Source organism: Prunus dulcis, chromosome 1 (assembly GCF_902201215.1).
Source record: "Prunus dulcis chromosome 1, ALMONDv2, whole genome shotgun sequence".
Taxonomy (NCBI): domain Eukaryota; kingdom Viridiplantae; phylum Streptophyta; class Magnoliopsida; order Rosales; family Rosaceae; genus Prunus; species Prunus dulcis.
The window spans coordinates 10,954,361-10,974,995 of record NC_047650.1 but is presented as its reverse complement, the minus strand read 5'-3'; the positions used below and the strand labels follow the sequence as shown (position 1 = coordinate 10,974,995).

General features: G+C 37.3%; 4 protein-coding genes across 5 annotated transcripts; 2 read left to right on the top strand and 2 right to left on the bottom strand.

Moving 5' to 3' along the window:
• Positions 1-662: 662 nt before the first annotated feature.
• On the top strand, positions 663-2,005 carry LOC117614718. Its single transcript, XM_034343615.1, has 3 exons — positions 663-1,048; positions 1,158-1,309; positions 1,467-2,005. Exons 1-3 carry the CDS (start codon positions 886-888, stop codon positions 1,749-1,751), a joined length of 600 nt encoding a protein of 199 aa, XP_034199506.1. The 5' UTR covers positions 663-885; the 3' UTR covers positions 1,752-2,005.
• A 119-nt stretch (positions 2,006-2,124) lies between these two features.
• On the bottom strand, positions 2,125-5,808 carry LOC117615975 (mitochondrial thiamine diphosphate carrier 2-like). 2 transcript variants are annotated; one of them, XM_034345170.1, is made up of 8 exons: positions 5,520-5,808; positions 5,191-5,351; positions 4,806-4,922; positions 4,546-4,657; positions 4,195-4,322; positions 3,273-3,425; positions 2,711-2,860; positions 2,125-2,531 (listed from the first exon to the last, which is right to left on the bottom strand). In XM_034345170.1, the coding sequence occupies exons 2-8, from the start codon at positions 5,305-5,307 to the stop codon at positions 2,313-2,315; spliced, it is 996 nt and encodes a 331-aa protein (XP_034201061.1). In that variant the 5' UTR covers positions 5,308-5,351; positions 5,520-5,808; the 3' UTR covers positions 2,125-2,312. The 2 variants fall into 2 exon arrangements, with proteins under 2 accessions (XP_034201061.1, XP_034201062.1); XM_034345171.1 differs by lacking the exon at positions 3,273-3,425.
• A 3,053-nt stretch (positions 5,809-8,861) lies between these two features.
• LOC117614634 (protein SRC2-like) lies at positions 8,862-9,979 on the top strand. The gene has a single exon (XM_034343512.1). The coding sequence runs from the start codon at positions 8,883-8,885 to the stop codon at positions 9,807-9,809; it is 927 nt and encodes a 308-aa protein (XP_034199403.1). The 5' UTR covers positions 8,862-8,882; the 3' UTR covers positions 9,810-9,979.
• Positions 9,980-18,437: 8,458 nt separating this feature from the next.
• LOC117638003 lies at positions 18,438-20,635 on the bottom strand. The gene is made up of 7 exons (XM_034373094.1): positions 20,358-20,635; positions 20,225-20,263; positions 19,979-20,032; positions 19,792-19,845; positions 18,994-19,047; positions 18,838-18,909; positions 18,438-18,758 (listed from the first exon to the last, which is right to left on the bottom strand). The coding sequence occupies exons 1-7, from the start codon at positions 20,421-20,423 to the stop codon at positions 18,633-18,635; spliced, it is 465 nt and encodes a 154-aa protein (XP_034228985.1). The 5' UTR covers positions 20,424-20,635; the 3' UTR covers positions 18,438-18,632.

Sequence of the window (20,635 nt, the reverse complement as noted above, 5' to 3'; positions counted from 1 at the left end):
TCCTTCAAAGAGGCAATGGAGGCCATGGTTTCCAAGTTGCAAAAAACTGGGGTTTTCATGTCAAACCCATGATCTTCAAGCTTAGTTTCGATTAGTAGAAACTATATTTCAATATCCAAAACCTATATTTCAATATCCAAAACTATAAGTGTTCCGATAATTGTAATTTGTAACAATAGCTTTCAAATAGTATAAAAATGTGAATGAGTGATAAACTGATTTTGATTTTTAAACCTAATCTAAATATTCTCAAACTTTCAACATTTAACCCTAAGAAACTTTTGAAGCACAACGCTCTATCATATGAACATGAAAATCAAAACTGAAAATAAATTTAAAATTCGAAAATAATGTTTTTTGAAAACCCCAACTTTATTTTTTTATTTTTTTATTTTTTTAATATAGATGATAGTCTAAACTTTATTTAAACAAGAACAAATAAAACAACTCAAAATTGAGTTTTTCAAATGAGAAGATGTGCTCAATAATAATAATAATAATAAGAAGAAGAAGAAGAAGAAGAAGATGTGCACATAAATAAATAGATGGAAAAATTTCGAGAAAGGTGAGAGAAGGGAGCGAAAATGCAAAAAATAAAAGAAATGGGGGCATGCCATGGTAATTTTTGGTATCTTGTGTAGGACTATAGGCCAAGTAGCAGAAGCGAGACGTGTGTCCATAAGGAGACCACCACGCGCCACTCCAGTGTGTACTACTTACTGCTCCATCTCCATTGCTCTTCAACTTCATCTTCATCTTCTGCTCTCCCACCTCCTGTTCCAATTTTCCAAACCCTATATCCTATTCATTAAAAAACTAAAGAGGGTTTTTCTATTTAATCAAGATTTTTAGGAGAAATTAGAAAATACAAAGGAGAAATCGGCAATGGGTCAGGCACTTCGCCGAGCTGCTGGAAGAATCCGACCCTCTTCCAGCATTGAAACGACGTCGGCGAAGCCAAAGACCGTTGTCGTCGATAAGCGGCCTCCTCCTCTGGGCCCCACCGAATCGGCGGAGATCTCCAAGGCCGGCGACGCTCTTAATTCTGGTATATAAAGTTGTCGCCCTTAATTTGCCCCTTCCCTCTTTACGCGCATTTTTTCTCAGCTCAATTTCATTACATTTAAGGCGTCGTTTTTGTTGGTTTTTGTCTGAAGATGGTAGTGCAGCAACAGCAGCAGAAGCAGAAGCAGAAGCAGCCAACGTTGAGAATGTGCTTGAAGAACGAGATCCAAGCTACGACGCCATGCTTAATCAAATGGTGGGTAGAATTAAATCAAAGCCCGGAGGAAAACTGGAGATGGGTGAGGTCAGTTTCTCTCTCTTAATTTCTCATTTTAAGTTTTGTAAATAGTTAAAATTCAAACTAAGTAGCTCCAATTGGGTCTTTGAATTTTAGTTTAGTTTTTAGATTGTTGCATTTTATATCATTTGGTCATGTAATTGATGTAATTGTAGTGCTGCAGGCATTTGTGGTGGAAAAGTATAAGAGGCCTCTACCAAAGCTGAGAGATACAAAGCCAGATTCAGGCAGGTACGAGGAGAGGCCGGCTGCTCCAGGAACTCTGAATGTGGCGCAGCTGCGCCACATAATCCTCCTCCATCAGGGCAAGGCAGAGGATCACAATGGCCCCATGGAGGCGGACCAAATCGCCGACAAGTTCCAGGTTGATGTCGCGGAGGTTCGGAGGATCTTGCAGTTTGTATCACTGCCCCCAGAGGACAGCAGCAAACAGAAGAACAATCCTTGAAGAAGACACGGGCAGATAACTTTGGTGTCTACCATTCTCCTTTCATCACCGGCACTACTGGTTGGGTGTTCTGTTGAATAAAACTGGCTCGCATACAAATTTGAAAATATCAGAGAATCTATACTTTGGCAGCATCTGTAACATGTAGGAAATTTTGTACCTAGCGTTTGGGTACTGAGAAAGGCAATTACAAAACTTATAACTTTTGTTGAGGTATTTGATTTGAACACAAATTGAGAATCTGTTTCATGTTATGGGAAAGTTTTATTTTGTTTTATAAGTTCATTTTGAGGTAGTAAGTAACCAGCTAATTTCCAAGAGAAAAAGAAAAAGAAACAATTCAATCATGACTTAAAATGCTGATGCAAAAATCTTGGTGCTCAAAATCTCAACTTTCATCTTCAAACATTTTGCTGTCTAATTACAATATTATGGCCTGTAGTCCTGACAAAAATAATGTGCCCACTTCCTTTACTTTGAGGAGGGCTTTGTAAGGTCTCGAAGGACAAAAGAATCGCATAATCCAAAAATAATATCTGAAACTAAAAGTGAACGGTTCGATCAAGTCAATGCAGACTCTAACCAGTCTGATGTATATTCATAAGCCACAAATGTTACAGCGCCAGCAGGAGCGGCCTTGACCGTCGATGGAACTATTCCCTTATAAAGACCAGCCCAGCCCTCCCTCTGCAATATTCTTCGCAAGGCATCAAACATGTTTCGGTAAGCACGATGCTCTACTCGAGCCCCATATCTTGGGTGCCTCTGTAGTCCTTCAATCTGCAGGGATAGAACAAGAAGATTCATATAACCAACCTCATTGCATTAACATGAAGGCATTTTGATCTACATTTCCCTTCCGATGTATTCTTTGGGGATGATTGCTAAACAGCATGAAAATCCAGATTAACTGAAAGTTCTAGAAGTAGAGACAGAGCTCAGGACGTCTAAATATCTACCTGGAATCTTTTCTTGACCACATCAAGTGGATGACAGACAAGTTTGGCACATGTCCCAGCTGCTAGACCACAGAGGAAAAGTTGAAGGCTTGAGAGGCCATCTTCTCTACTTTGTAAGTTTGTATTGGAGGATCTATACAGGTTCCATGTCTACAATGAACACAACAAAATACGTGAAATCTTACTATGACTGACTCAAATAGGTTGTGCATTAAGCAGAAAGAAACATGCTGCAAAATATGTTCCTCAATCTAAGAACCCTCCTCACAACACAAATACATATTGGAAGCGATGGACAATTTTATTCCAATTACTGACACTATTTGAATTCAAGTATTAAAACTGTCATGTTTTACAACTAGCTATTGAACTTCAAGTCATGGTGAGTTTGAAAGCACGTGCACACAGCATATACATACAAAGCTGATATCAACCAAAACATTTACAAATCTGATTACCTAGTCTAAAAGATATAGTCCCATCCCATCAAGGCATGGGGACATAAAGTTATCTACTTCATACCCACAGAAAGGAAAATGATACAGCAGAACCAGAACCTTACCATGGTCCAGCGCTTAAACGTGTCATATGTACCAAATTGCAAGCCTGCATAAGGAATAATCTCAACCAGTGTTGGCGACAATCCAGCATACAATCCTCGAAATCCACGAGTTTTAACTATTTCCAACAATGCAGTCCTCATAGTTGGATACACCTAAATCAAGGTAAATATTAGTACGGTCCTATTATGCCAAAGAACTCTTCACATTGGTGTTTTTGCAGAAACCAAATTTAAAGATGGCTTGAGTTAGGGTACTAATATTTATTGGTAATATAGCTTTAATTACTTCACAATTACACGAAACCCCAAAGAAACCTCATAGTGAAAAACAAAAATGACCAGCTAAAGGCTGTGTACTCTAAAAGCTGTATGCAAACCAAATCCTCTGAAAGACATAAAAGGCCTGCAAAAAAGAGGCCCACCAGGCCTGCCTAAATCCCAAAAGTGTGTCGAATGTCTCGGTCAACCAATTCTTTTTGCAATTAATATACAGTCATGCACCAGGGTCTCAACCCAAGCTTGGTCAAACCAACCAAGCTTGCCCTCAACAAACTCTCAAGACCACCATGCCAAGAACTATCCAATCCATAAATACGCTACAGCATCAAGTTTGAAACTTTGGCCATTAATATATGAAAAGCAGTGGAATTACCCATGGTAGACAAGAAAGCAATTTAGAACACTTGATATTAAGCACTTTTCAAAGCTTCTGATTGCATAAAGGACAGCTCATTTACTGTAAGATGCAGAACTTTGTAAGAAATTAAAAAGAATAACATGGATCTAAGATTCTAACACTAACTCCTATGCTCTCAGATTTGTGGTTGCAGTCATGGATGGTGAAAACCAGTTTGAAAGTTAATGTACACACATACACGCACACACTTAATAATAATTCAATGCATTAGCTGGAGTTCTATACCTTAGGTTCGCCCTGTGAAGCTAATAAGGTTCTTAGAAGATCAAATGGATATGATCCGACAGTGGCTGCACAACCTGCTAATGCTCCACTGATGTAAGACAAATAAGGACTCAAATATATGTGATCCTCTGCATCAGAACAAACAAACAAACAATCACAACATATAAGAAAATGGGGGAACATCAGATATAACGATATCCAAAGTTGAGTCCAAGGGTTTCAAACAAATGTTGAGTCCCAGTTACCATACCCTTGCTAGAATCATGTACTATTGAAATTAGTATTCCAGTGAAGTGAAGACTTCACATAAGATAACATCGAAGGAAAAGATATTGACTATTCTCAAAGTACCTGTCTTGGAGGAACCAGCAGCAAATGTTTTCAACTGGTGTAACACAGCAAATTGTATAGCGGTATACGGCATAACCATAAGTAGAGCTGGGACATTGCCACGCCAAAAGCCCTGTCATAAGAAATTCTCAGAAAAAATTTAGAGAAGACATAAATTTCCTTGCAAAACAGAATGAAATCTCCTTCTACAGAATGCCACAAGGAGCAAGTGGATAATGATTACATTGCAAGTTCCATGATTAGAAATTGATTCACTGTACCGGTAAGCCTTCCTCTCTGAAAATATCCCTTGTTGCCTGCAACATCCCAGTATATTTTGACGGTTGAGACAAATTTTTACGAAGCAAAGCCCATGAAGTGGTGGGCTCCAGTTGAACCTATCAACCAAAACAAAGAACAATTTCTTCAATTCACCACCAACCTTTAAAATATAGACCGGAAATAAGCATACCCCAAACTCCAAATTGATAAATAAACATTCCCAGAACCCACTACATTTTGCTCAACAAATACCCTTTTTTCTCACTTTCATTTTACCAAGTCAACTACTTACAAATACAAAAACAAAAATATGGATTTTCTACAGTAAAAAACAAGGCAAAGCTCAGAAACTGCAAAAATTACTAACTGCTAAGTTTCACGGACCTGGAATCTAATCTTAATAACGTCGAGCGGCGACGTAACTGTTCGCGATATACCACCCGCGATTAAACCCGCTGTAGCATCAATGAAGGCTCGCTTGAGCTGCCCTGTCTCTTCCATTGCCAACAAAACCTCCCTCAGGTAAAAAATCTAAGCTTTATCACCTAACAAATCAATACCGTTCAAATGCAATTCAGTTGAAACACCAAAAATCCAATTCCAAAAGCAAAATCGACGAGCACATTAACAAAATCCAAGAACCTGCTAGATGATTAGGGTTCCAATGAGGAAATAATACGCAAAAAAAGGTAAAGTTGAAGAGAGAGGGGAACCTGGAGAGGGCAAAACCGGCAATGAAGAGAGTGGGGGCACCATTAAATTGCCTTTTGCCGCCTTATTGGATTGAGAGAGCAGAGAGAGGGAGGGGGTAGAGAGAGAAAATAGACAGCGGCGACCTGTAAGAAAGAAGAGGGAGGGAGATATTATATTTTGGTGGGCGGTGTTTTTGTGGGCCAGCTAGATAGTCGGGTGCCCACCGGAAGCCCTGCCTTTCTATTTTCACTTCACAGAATCCTTCCCGTCCGCCAATAGTGGTCAATTTTAGCACCCACCTCCCGCACCATATTTTATTATTTTATGAAACCAGATATTTGTTTCGATTTTTTTCATTTTCGTTATTATTTTTATTTTTTATTTATTTATAGTAAATAATAAGTAGCATGGCCCAATCTCGTGTTACGCCACTATTGTTAAAGACGCGAATGTGTTCCACATTTTCTTTAGAGCGGTCAGTTTGCAATTATTTGTTTTGTTCGAAGATGAGAAATGCAAGAATCAAAGTCTTACTATAAACATGAGTCATGACAATAAAATTTGATGAATTTTATGTCACGTGGTGTATCGAATACATTTAATGACTTTTTACGAATATCTTAAAAATGTAATCATCTATTAATTGTGTAGTAGAGATTCACAATTAATTATTTTAAAAGTTAACTAATCAAGAATATAAAGAGTCGTAATAACAATATTAGGTACAAGTTGGATGAGTCGAATATATATATAATTAAGGGTTAATAACTTAAATGGTCCTTCAATTATTACTCCAGTATCATTTTAGTTCATCAACTAAAATTTTCAATTCAAACGTCCTTACACTTTTTATTTTGTACTAAGATGGTCTATCCGTCAAAATCTGTGTATAATTCGGTGAAATTGAGGGACAAAACCGTATTTTTAGGTGAGTATCCTCCGGTAAAACGACCAAGCCAACGTTGGCCACATGATTGCCTTTAGAGTCCTCCACGGCTGGCCATGGATTCCGGTAGGTATCAGACTCCACCGCCATGGATGGGTACTCATTGCGCGGCTCAATGACGTTTTCCATTGTGCTGTTGACAGGGAGGCCGATACTGCTAGCATCTCATTTGTTATTTAATAATTTCGTAGTGCTGCTGGTGTGATCACTTTGTTGGAAGGCGGGGAAATGGAAGGCTAAAGGTGTTGCACAAGGGGTTAACAGGAGTAGAACAAGAAAGAATTTTGGAGAGTGCAGTGTGATGATGGCAGCCATTTTTGTTTATGGGGAAGAGAGTTTGGAGCTCTACTAAAATAGAGCAGATTGCAGAGCTAATTTTCCAATTAAAAACAAGATTTTCAGCTACAGGACTTAGACCTAGTCGACGGACCTCTGTGCAAAAGTGTTTCGAAACTAGGGACACCAGGACTTTCAGCCTTTGTTTCTGCTATATTCTTTGTTTCTTCTGGGAACGTTTTTTCATGTTCAATTTCAAAATCCGATTGCCACAAATTTTCCCAGAAAACACTTGAATTTAGCACCCAATCTTTAAGAAGAGCATCCACCATTAAGCAAAACACGCCCACTTTACTTTTCCATGAAAGGAATCCACTTTCGATATTATAACCTTTTGAGGTTTGAAAGCGCCGGTGATATCAAAAATGGCCAACCTTCTTTCTCTTTTGAGATCACAAACATACGAAAAATATAACAGAAGGTATGCATGAAACCAGCAAAGCAGATCTATAAAAGAAGATTTGTTTTAGAATTACCCAAATTTTCACCAAACCATTTTATGATCACACTCCCGTATCCCCAAATCCAACAAGAAAGCTCTCCAATCACACGACCCCAAAGAGCTTTCGTTTCTCAGATCAAGCTTGGATTCAATGAAACCAAACAAGACTGAAACAAAATGCATGAACAAAAGAAAAGGCCAAATCACAGCACACAGAATGGGCACCTAAAAATAAAAGAAGAAGCACACAAAAGAAAAGCCCAACATTGGCTTGGTCGTTTTACAGGTGGACTCACTTAAAAATACGGTTTTGTCCTTCGATTTCATGGAATAATACACAGACTTTAACGGATGGACCATCTTGGTACAAAATAAAAAGTTTAAGGACGTTTGAATTGAAAATTTTAGTTGATGGACCAAAATGATACTAGAGCAATAGTTAAGGGACCATTTAAGTCATTAACCCTATAATAAATATTTTATACATTATAATTGACAAAACAAGTGTTTCCCTTCATATACCACTTCAAATTTGCCTTTGTGTCATGTTGAGTATAATCATATATGGGCCTCTCTCTGATATTTGTTTGCTTTTCAAAGACCCTCTTTACGAAAAAATATTTCTCTATTTATTATGTAAGTAGGAGTTTTTACATTCCTGCTAATAATAACGTGACATGTATGAATAATTTTATTTTTTTGTATTTTTGATGAATTATTTTTACATATGTGTGTGATTCACATGAAGGAGGAGTATCTCCTTATCGAGAAGGAGACAAGCGATATCCGTCTATTAACTTATATTTTTCCGAGCATTTACATTTCAAAGTCTTATTACTTTAATACTATCTATTCTCTCCTAAGGTAAAGCATTACAAGCAAGCAACTAAGAAGAAGGAATCAATTTGAGATGGACTTTGACTTCTCCGTAGTTGATAGCGATGCCCAAAATATGTTCAACTTTGGATGCAACTACCCCTTCTTTTCTCTGCTGTATCCTTCCCCCTCCTTATGGTATCGTATGTATGGTGCTCAAAACAAAGACTAGTCAACCAAACCTTAAGCATTTTTTTAGGTCATTTGTCGTTCACTACTTTTCACAAAGCTGATTCACATATGCATTTTTGTTACTAACAATATGAGTTGTATACAACAATGTATTTATCTGTCTCATCATATGAATTGACACATAATTATATGCAGTTGATTGTGTTAAAAAAGAACTCGTGAAAACATGTAGTTGAATCTCTTTGTAACATACTCGACCCCCACTTTACCGACTATAATAAGTAATACTAGTTAACATCAAACTTTTTTTGCCATATTTTGATCTTTTTTCTTTTTCTTTTTTTGGATTCAACTGCATCACTAAACTTATTCCCTCTCATCAAATATACCTTACTTTCCCTGTCTCTATCCCTAATACTTCTAGTATTATAGTGATTAATCATGTATATATATTATTATTATTATTAAGCATATTGTTAATTACGGTATCTCTCATCCCATGTTCCCAGCAATGAGCCATGCCTCTACTTTCTTTATACAAAAGGCGGCCTTGACCTTAGCCAACTAACCTAAATTACCTTTCCCAGGAGTTGACCTAATCTTTCAGACTTTCACAATATAAACATTTCTACCAGCTTTTCTCTCTCCCAAATGCCAACCTCACCTCCAAATTCCAAGCCCATCTCCTCTCTCTCAAAGATGGAGCAGAGAATCCTAGAACTCGAACTCATCTCAGCCAAGGACCTCAAAGACGTCAACTTCATCTCCAAGATGGACGTATACGCCGTCGTTTCACTCCAGGGCGACGACTCGCACGGCAAGCAGAAAACCAAAACCAAGGTGGCGAAAGACTGCGGGACCCACCCCACCTGGAACTTCCCCATGAAATTCACCCTCGACGAGCTTCTTCTCAACCGCCTTAGCCTCGAGTTCAAGCTCGTCTGCGATCGCAGCCTCGGCGACAAAGATATAGGCCAAGTCGTCGTCCCCGTTAAAGAGCTCTTCGACTCTGTGGGGGCGGCAGCAGCTGACCCCAACTCCATGAAGTTCGTTGCTTACCAGGTCAGAAAACCATCCGGAAAACCCAAAGGCGAACTTCATTTCTCCTACAAATTTGGCGACAAAGTCACCGCCCCAGTGACGGCAGCGCCCCCGAAGGGTTATGAGTCCGTAACAGCAGCGCCGCCGAAGGGTTATGAGCCTGTGACGGCTTATCCGATGGTCGGCCCATCGGCGCCGACAGTGACGGGATACAGCGCTTACCCGCCTCCAGCTGGCAGCTCAACGGGACCGCCGCCACCACCTGAATACGGGTACCCACCACCACCTCCGGGATACGGATACCCGCCGCCACCGGGGTATGGGTACCCGCCTCCGCCGCCGGGGTATGGATACCCTCCGGTGCAGCAACCCCGGGTCCAAGAGAAGAAGAAGAATAAGTTTGGGATGGGGCTGGGGGCTGGATTGTTAGGAGGGATGCTTGGTGGGATGTTGATCGGAGATATAGTATCTGATGGTGGTGGTGGTTGTGGCGGCGGCGGTGGATGTGGTGGCGGTGGCTGCGGTGGTGGTTTTTAATTTTCGGGTGTGGTATGTTTTTTAACTTTTTGTTTAGAGTTGAAGTTTTGTTTTTGGATTGTTTTGTTTGTATTCGATGGTAAAATTGGATTTCGACTTTTTGTCAATGGGAATGTAATAATAACATTTATCTTTTTAAAAAATAATAATAATAATGTGACATGACATCATCAATGCTTTATATTTGTAGTTTTGTTTGTTTGTCATTTTACTTTTATTTGTTTTTATATTACTTTATATTACTTAATTTTACAATGTAATTAAGGAAGCAACTCTCATTTGGATTCAAATAAAAATACTAAAAAATTAAATTTCCACCAAATCAAAATATAAAAAATCGGTTTTAGTGCAAGATACGATTTATGCTAAAAATGATGGCTCATTAAATCAATATATACTAAATACTAAAATCCCCTAAAATTAAGTTTTCTTATTTGATGTGTAAGGAATAAAAGCTGTCAAAAATTATCTTGAGAAAATGATTATTCCAAAAACTCATTTTTCATACTTAGTCTATATTTTTACATAAACAAACTTTTCATGTATGATATGAATGCATGAAGGAACCTAAGGTCAATCTAGATAAAAAGCCTTAGATGTTCAATCCACTATGGTGTTAAACCCTATTTGGTTTATGTTAAAACTTATTGAAAATTAGTCTATGGAATCATGAACTAGCTTGGTTTGTATGATTTAATGTTTACTTTTATTTCTAGAAAGACTAGAGAAATTGTAAGTACCAAAAAATAGTAATCATTAAATTTTAAGCTAATAATTTTAGCTAGTCCACCCATTGAAAAATTCCTGATTCCGCCCTTGTATGCTCATTATTATTTTCAACACTTAACACGTTTTCATAAGTATAACTATAGTTATATAAATCAAAGTAAAATGTTAACCATGTTTATGTCTATGAATACGTTTTAAGTATTAAGAAGGGTAATGAGCATACACCTTAAGTTTAAGTAATGAAGAAAAATATTTCCCAAAACTTAGAGGGTAATTTATTGAAAGCTTAAGTAGTACACTGGGGGAAAAAGAACCTGACCCCGATCAACAAGGCATCCTGAATAGAAAATACAAATACAACGGCATTTAAAATTCCAATTCCCATTTTAAATGCTTAATTTGGGGAATCCCCATTATAATTGCACTCAAGTAGCAATTATTTTGTTACCATCTTATCAGTAATATGAAAATGAAGGCTTTTAAAATAATGTACATGACATATTATGTATGTTTTTTTTTTTTTTTTTGGTTTACATATATTTTGTATGGTTGCACACTCAAGGACAAGCATTTTTCAGGTCAAGTATATTTTTTGCCTTCCCCTTTTGGAACCAACTCAAGGTCAAGCCATTAATCAAATATGAAAGGGTGTTATTGCTTGGCCTATTATTCTAAAATTAATAAGACTTTGTCCTCCTTCATATATATATATATATATGTAAATTTTCTTATGATGATGTATGAATGTTATTATCGTGTGAACATCATGTATTTCCTATTACCTCTCCTTAATTTCTTCTCTAATTACAATGACATTCGCACGATAAAATCCAGAAGAAAAAAAAAAAAAAACTACATATGGTCAAGAATATCTTGCGCGGGCAAGAATAGTATTATTAGAATATCAACCTCTAATTGGCTGATTATTTTGTTGCTTTCATCTGAGGGTGAAGTGTATGGAAGACAACGTCAACTTGGAATTTTGGCATTATTTTAGCACATAGTTTTTTTTGTCCGGTCGAAGAAGCACATAGCTTGTATACCAAACCAAAAGCAAATTACCTTTTTTCTAGAAGAAAAAATGACGACACTTGGATGCCATTTTCTAACGCGACACCGCCATAAGTCATTGCCCCACTGTAGACACTTTGATTCCTAGATAGAAAAGCTAGAAGCTCCCGCTCAACTCATCAGTAATTTCTTATCAAAAAAAAAAAAAACTCATCAGTAATTAAAAACTCATAGTAATTCCAATTAGATTTTGAATTTTCGAACTCTAAACAACCTTTATTCCTAATAATACTTACTACAAATAATTTAAGAGAGATGTAATTTTAATTTTTAATAATTCATGACTTGCTATGTGGGACTAACTTCATCCGAAATTCTATTAAAAAATTTCATGTGTCATGCATATTTTCTCTATATCCGAGGGTATTTCAGTAATTTAATACTAATTTTAAAATATATAAATAAAACCATAAACACAGAAAATCATTCAAACATGACAATAATTTGTGGATCACATGCACTTATGTCAGGCTCCACAATAGTTTGAATAAGAAAATTAATTTGCTTTTTTTTTTTCCCTGCAACGCCTGTAAATGGAAAGCTAGTTTGGTCTTGGTCTTTTTTGTGACAGCGCCAAATCTGTTGCTTCCTAAGGACGTTGAATTCAAGTTCAGACTTACCCGCTCAGTTGTCTACAACAACCAGAACCTCTCAAAAAACAAACAAAGATAATACAAATAACTCAAGTGATTAAGAGTATTTATTCATATATTTTTGAAGTTCTATATCCGATTTCCAAGATTCAGTACAACAAATTTAGATTCAGAAAATAACGCAACTCAAAAGCAATAAATAGACCTAGGACATAGACAATTCGTATTCAATCAACAAAAAAGAAAAGGAAACAAAAAAAAGCTACATTCAATTTAATTTCCTCTGGATTTTGGATATAAATATTTCAACGACTCCAATTTCTTTTCATTATTAAGGTTCATGGAAACTAAAATCAAAATGCTTGAATGTACCAGTGCTGATGAATGGGGCTCACCAACCACCTTATTGACTAGAAAAACTGTCTTGCAATTCCTCTTCCTATATCACGTCATGTGACTCTAGTGTATATAAGTTTTTCTTTTTATCGACTCGGGTATATCACTCGTCGTCAAGTGACTACTTAGTCACGTGACTCCGGTATATGTAAATTTTTCACTCTATCGACCCAACCCAAGACTCAAAGCCACATGTGGTAACTTCACAAGTTACAACCCCAGTTTCAGAATGGTGTCACTACTTCTCCCTCTCTGCATGCAAAAAACATTAACAATTGTTGATCTAATCCAATTGCTTGATACAAATTTTGTGGACAAACAACCTTGAGGGATTAAACCATTAAGTAAACACGCTATGTTTTACAAAACACTAAGGGCCCGTATGGTAACGTTTTTAGAGAATGTTTTTTGAGAATATTTTCAGAGAACAAAAACAAGAAAACAAATTTGCATTTTCAGGAAATGAAAATGCGTCTGGTAGATTAATTAGAAAACATCTTTAGAAAACAAAAACAATGAAAACGTGTCTGGTAATACAATTTTTTTTTCAAGTGTATTTTTGCTAAAGTTTTAATTTTTTAATATTTAAATTATGATATTTTTAGAGACTAAAATTATTATAAACAATGAAAAAAATTAAAACTAGAAAACTATCTTATCTCCTTTCTTTTTTTTTTTCTTTTTTTTCTTTTTCTCTTTTTCTCTCTTTCCACCTCTTTCCTTCTTCTTTTCCTTCGCAAGTCTGTTTCTCTTTTTCTTCCTGTTTCCTTCTTTCTTCCCCTTTTCTTCTTCCTTTCCTTCCCAGGCTGCATCCACTCCTTCCTTCCATAAGAGCAGCTCCAGCAATGCAGGCCAGCCCAAGGCGAGGGCAGGAAAAAAAAAAAAAAAAGTCACTCCAGAGTGCAGCCCAGGCCCGGGGGTGGTATGGGACCCACCAACTCGGGCTAGCCCGAAGGCTAGACCAGCCCGAGGTCCAACTCGCGTGTTGCTGACGTCAGCGAGCGCATTTCAAATTTTTTTACCGTTGGCCCGTGCACCAGCGCGCGCTGACATCAGCGCGATGCTAGCTCCAACGGTTGTGTGCCACGTGTCGCCTCCCCAGCCTTCTGATCTGCTTCTCCAAATTAATCCAACGGCTGATGCTTTTTTGGGCAAAAAAAATATGGAAAAAAATCGTAAATTTTTTTAAAAAATTCTAAAAAATTCTTATATTTTTTTTTCTATAAATACCTATCAATACCCTTTACTTTCAACACCAATACTCTTACATTTCATTATACTTCTACTATTATTCACTCTTTTTACTCAACATTTTCCTCTTTTTCATCTAGCATTTTGATTTCATATTTTTATGGCTTCTTCTATCGAAACCGGAGGGGCTTGGAGCACAATGGAAGATGTTTCCTTGTGTGAGGCTTGGCTCCAAATTTGTCATTGTCCCGTGTCCGGCAATGAAATGAAATTTTTTTATATGTCGAAAAAAATTCATGCCGAATTTTGTGAAAAAATTTCGGGGTCTACTCGTACGGAGATGGCATTATCCAGTAGGTGGAAAATTCTGAATAAAAAGTTGGGTAAATGGAGAAATGCCCTAGCAAAAGCGATGGACAACTATAAAAGTGGGCAAAATCGTACTAACGAGGTAAGTATTTTATAATTTTTGTTTTATTAAGTTTAATCTCCTAATATATATATTTTGTTAATATTTCTTGCATTTTAAATATTTTGTTAATATTTCTTGCATTTTCAATATTTTGTTAATATTTCTTGCATTTTCAATTTTGTTAACATTTCTTGCAATTTAAATATTTTGTTCATATTTCTTGCATTTTCAATATTTTGTTAATATTTCTTGCATTTTCAATATGTTGTTAATATTTCTTGCATTTTCAATATGTTGTTAATATTTCTTGCATTTTCAATATTTTGTTAATATTGCTTGTATTTTCAATATGTTGTTAATATTTCTTGCATATCCAATATATTTTAAATATTTATTGCATTTCCATTTTTTTGTTAAATAGATGATTCAAGCACAAATGTGGTTCGGTGCAACCGGGGGTGGCAAAAAAAGGTTCAACCATCATGAATGTTGGGAGGTGGTGAAATATTGCAAACGCTTCATAATTATTCCGACGGGTCCGGAGGTTGGGTTAAACGAGACGCCACTCCGTGATTCAATGACATCGGATTCACCTCTCGATTCTCCTATGAGTCAAGACTCACCCATTGAAAAGGAGCCGAGGCCCATTGGCCGAAAGGCCGCGAAGAAGAAGAAAGCGGGTAATTCAAGCAATCAAAATTCACAATTTTTGGAGGAAATTGCAAGGCAAAACGGCATAAGAATAGAAATGGAGCAAAAACGCCAAGATCACGAGTTGGCCCTTCAAGCTGAGTATGCACGAGAAAGGGAGAATTTGCGCAAAAAAGATATGGACAAGACGGATCGGGAAACCATGGCGATGGATACAAGTCATATGTCCCCTGAAACAAAACAATTTTGGAAGCTAGAACGAAGGGATGTTATGAGAAGAAGACTTTTTCGGGATGATGGGCCTAGCAACACGGATTGGTTAAATGATGGAAACCATTAAATTAGTTAGCATACCTTTTATGTATTTGTATTTTTCATGTTTTCTATTAAAGTTGTTGTAATTCATGTATTTTATTTTAGTAGTAGTAATTCTTAATGACTTGTATTAGATTTCTTTATTTAATAAACAAAGCATTCAATAAATTACCTTTTTATTCAACATATTCCATACTTCAAACAAAACATAATAAAAATAAAAAAAAGTACAAACAAGGCACAATAATAATAACCAACCACAACCAAACCATAATAAATAAAAATACAACACAACCTAACCATAACTAAATAAAACATAACCAAATCATCTATGCTCCATCATTCATCTTCATTGCCTTTCACCGCCCATAGATGCTCCATCAAGTGAACTTGACGCATTTCATGAATATACGAAGATTGCATCTCTGTATATCGATCTATCATTCGGGTCATCAAATGACCATCCCTCACCAACGGTTCCGGCTCAAGCGGTTCTCCATTTGGCCCCATGGGCCTTTCATAAATCCGTGTCAAAGCCGTGTTCATTGGATCCGGTTCGTAGACCTCTAAAGCATCATAATCGTACTCATCCTCCACAATCATATTATGGAGGATGATGCAAGTCATCATAATGCTTATGAGGATCTCCTCATCAAACATACGGGCCGCACCTCGAATAATCAACCACCGAGCTTGAAGGATGCCAAAACACCTTTCGACATCTTTCCTGTATCCCTCTTGATATGTAGCAAATAATTTTTGCTTCTGGGATCGGGGATTTGGAATGGATTTGACAAAAGTGGTCCACCTCGGGTAGATGCCGTCAGCTAGATAATACCCCGTCTGGTACACTGTATTGTTAACTTGATAGGTGATATTGGGGCCTTGGCCTCTCAATACATCGTTGAAGACCGGGGATTGACCCAGCACGTTGAGGTCATTTTGGGATCCTGCAACTCCAAAGAAGGCATGCCAAACCCATGTGTCGAAGCCAGCAACGGCTTCAAGGATGATACTTTTTTGGCCTTTTCTATTTCCATAATCACCTTGCCAGGCAGTTGGGCAATTCTTCCATTGCCAATGCATGCAGTCGATGCTACCAATCATTCCAGGGAATCCTCGAGCTTCGACTTTTTGTAGAAGCCGTTGGAGGTCCCTGGGAGTAGATCTACGCAGGTAGTCCCTAGTGTACAGAGTTTCAACAGCTTGACAAAATCTTACCAAAGCCTCCAACGTAGTGGACTTCCCCATCCAGGCAATCTCATCCACCTGATCAGCAGATGCTCCATACGCCAACATTCGTACAACAGCTGTAAGCTTTTGCTCCGGAAGAAGCCCCAAAACCCCGGTAGCATCACACTTTTGAACAAAGTATGCATCATAATTGCAAATATCATGCATGACTTTATTGAACAAATGAGGTTGCATTCTAAATCGCCTTCGAAAATCAACATCAGAGTACAAAAAAGTTGGGATAAAATAATCTTCCAAAAGATTCTTACCCCGAGAATGCCTATGTCTTTCCACATTCTGGCGGCGGCCGACTTGTGAACCACGGCGGCGACCTTGGTTCTCTTCTTCTTGCAAAGCCACTGCTATGAGAACTTGCTCATCGACTTGTCTCTGCAACTCATTGATTTCATCTGCTCTACGGTTTCTCTCATTTGTTTCTCTCTCTTGCCTCTCCAAGCATCTCCTAAATTCTTCCATTGAGAATGAATGAAGTATGAATTCTAAACTCTGAGAAATGAAAATATAGAAAGATGTGGTGTGAGATGTATGAGCTGAGCCTCTGGTTTTATAGAAAATTTTGGCAAGATAGACATGCCACGTGGCTTGATTTTATTGGATGAAAATCTTATCTAAAATTTGAAATTCATCCGAAATTTGAACCCTAATTTGTATGAAATTTGAATTTTGAAATTCATCCAAAATTTGAACCCAAATTTATCTGAAATTTGAACCCAAATTTATCTGAAATTTGAACCCAAATTCATTCGAAATTTGAACCCAAAAATTTATCTGAAATTTGAACTTTGAAATTCATCCGAAATTTGAATCCAAAAATTTTATCCGGAAATTTTATCTGATTATGAATAGTCTTGACACGTAGAAACCCGAAAATCTTATCTAAAAATATTACCCAAATTAATTATTTTCATTAAAAAAATATGAGGAAAAAATAAAAAAATGAATAGTAATTGCTCTTAGCTAGGGCAACGGGTGGAAACACAAATTACTATTTGCAAGGGAAACCACTATTCACGTGAATAGTGGTCGCCCTTGCTCCACCCTTGCCATGGCTAAGGGCAAATGGGTGGAGTTGCTCTAACATGAATCCCATACACCCACCCATCTCTCTCTCTCTCTCTCTCTCTCTCTCTCTCTCTCTCTCTCTCTCTCTCTCTCTCCCCATTAATTAATGGTTGTGGTGGTTTGATTGGGTGATGATGGTGGTTGAGCTGGGTATGCGGTGGTTCTTCTTCCTGTCTCTGTTTTTCTTTTCTTCTTCCTCTGTATTTTTTTTTTTCTTAGATTGCAGATTTGTGTTATTTTGGGTCGGAGAAGATGGGTGTTGTTCCTGTTGGTGGGTTTATCGGTTGTCAAGAGAGAGAGCTAGAGTTGTTGATGGGACGCATTCTTGTGTCTTCATAAAACACTGAAACGAAATCACTGAAAACAACTTTTTTTCGTTTTCAACTTTTGTTCACAAAGTTACTTTTGTTTTCAAAAAACGTTTTGTGAGGGAAAACAAAAACGATGCACCAAACGTGTATTTGTGAAAAACAGGAAACAAAAACAGAAAACAGGCTCTAAAAACATTACCAAATGGGCTCTAATTAGCTAGTGTGTTCTCTATCTTTAATATTACTCAAAAGAAAAAAACCATAATCTTACATTACTCAAAAGAAAAAAACCATAATCTAGTAAGGACCGAAGGAAAATTGATGCTTTGCATTTTGCACCCATTTGTAACACTGATCGCCCAACAATACACCTATTTTTCTTATAGAAAGCCAAATTGAAAAGTATTTGTGAACCATGAAATGGTAGCATGGATGCAAGTTCTAATGGAACCCCATGATCCCATTGATTACCAATTACACCGATAATGAGTATTAATTGATTAAGCTAATGAGTATTAATTGATTAAGCATTCCTAAAACAAGAAAAAGTAATTCACCTCATATTGAATGTGTATTGGCAATGGAAATCCACAAATGAGAGTAGAAGAAAAGCTGCATAGAGAGAGAGAGAGAGAGAGAGAGAGAGAGAGAGAGAGCTGCTTAAATTGAGAATACTGGGCAAAATTCTACATAATTTGATTCAGAAAGAGAGTTCATCACTATTGCAAGACAACAAGAAGGTTGTGGCAAGTTCTAACTAAACCAACATATCAACCCCATAGATTTCTTTCCCTTCAGGAATAAACATAAGCCATGCATGCTCCAGGGTAAAGCCTATCTAGCTTTCAGCTTCTTTAGTCCCAAACTCCTTAGTTGAAACATTTGATTCTTTGTCACCATTTTCTTCAACCACAGTATCTTGGGTCTCTTGGCCTTCTTTTTTATCTCCTGAGACATCCTGCAGCTGCGGCAATTAATAAAAAGTTAATTCAGCTCTTGTGGTAGTTTTTTGACTCCAAAGACACAGCAACAGGTATACATACCCCCAAGTTTCTAAGACTAGTAGTAACATCTTCTTGCTGCTGCTGAAGAGTGGTCCTCAGTTCTTGGAATTCCTAATTTCATTTCAATAAATCAATTTACACAACATTCACATATGAAAATTAAACTTGGACAAATTTTGCTGGAGCAACACTTACTGATCGAAGCTGATCCACTTCAGTGTTGAGTGATTTCTTAAGTTCCGAAAGCTCCTGCATTAAGGAAGAGAAAATTGCATCAAGAGTTGCGCATGTTCAACAATTGCAACAAGCCATATACTTATGAAAAAGGAAGTTTCAGGTCCAAACAGAAGAGATAGTTCAAAATATAACCCTAAACTAATCGGAAGAGACACCAACCTCTGTGGCTTTTCCAAGTTTCAAAATAGGAAAGAAGGCATTGGTTTATTGACGGGTGTTCTTAACAGGTGAGAAGTATCCCCTCTCTCTCCCTCTCGCTCTTACTCTCATGCGCACACCCACAGACCCACAGACCCACAGACCCACACACACAATCAACATCAACATCATTAGGTAAGTTATGGAGGCAGAAAGTGATTAGAAATGCTAATTAGTCAAATGCATACCAAACAACTTGACATTCATTGTGGACCAGTAGACAATCAATAACCTAACTTCAAATTCTATCTCTTAAAGAATCCTTCAGTCAACAACACTGTGATTTAATGTTCCAATAAAAACTTCGATGAGTTAACCCTACAACTAATCATATTACGATCCCATAACTAAGAACTACACAGATCATGGAAAATGCCAAAGAACAAGCAACCAAATCTACATTAACCACTCCTATAAGCAAGAACAAATCATCCCACCAAGATGAACTATTAATGACAATGCCGTGTGGCATAGAAAAAGGAACCCAGAAACCCAGAAACCCAGAAACCCAAATGCATGCTTTTCAAGTGTGAAGAAACACAGTATATAAACACTTACATCGCGATAGACCTTAACTTGAATGTCCAATTTTGACCTCCAACTTTGCAAATCCTAATTACCCAAACAAACAGATAAACAAGTAAGCAGTTAGCCACAAATTTAAACTCAGACCTTTTTTTTTTCTTTTTTTACAAACTAATGAAAAAAGGAAACAATCAAGAGAGAAAGTATTGCTCAGTTTCACCTGCTTCAACCCTTGAATTCTGCCAAGCAGCTCAGACCTCGATTCATTCAATTCCTAGCAACAAACACAACATAGTGGGCAAAATTAAAATGAATACCAAACATCTATTTCCAGTTCCTTGATAATGTTGAACCCAAAGTTAAAATCAGTTTTCTAATTCCCTCTGTAAACATTCTCAGAGCCCAAACAGAACATATCAAGCATAATTTAGAAAATACTTGTAAAAAATGGAGCAAAACAAGTTACCGCAATTTTGGAGCCAAAGGGGATCAGATTCTCCTTCGTCTGCAACCACAAAAATTTCAAGTTAAAGCATTCATAAAAGCAACACAAATTAAAGAAATTTTGAAAGAATAAAAAGAGGGGAAGAGGAGCGTACGGATGAGAGTGGAAGAGGAGTGGCAGGGAGAGGCGGGGTTGAAAAATCAGAAGAGTTGACGGCCATTTGAGATCAGCAACGATTTCTTGAGTTTGAATTTTGGGGTTTTGGAGTTTCAGTGGGAGATTCCGTGGGATGGGAGGGAGGAACAGCAGAGAGAGAGAGAGAGAAAAACAAGTTAAATTTTGAATTTTGAAGTTTTGGAGATGTCAAAGACGCTTTGACTGTTTGAGAGAGAGGGGGTAGAGAGAGAAAATAGACAGCGGCGACCTGTAAAA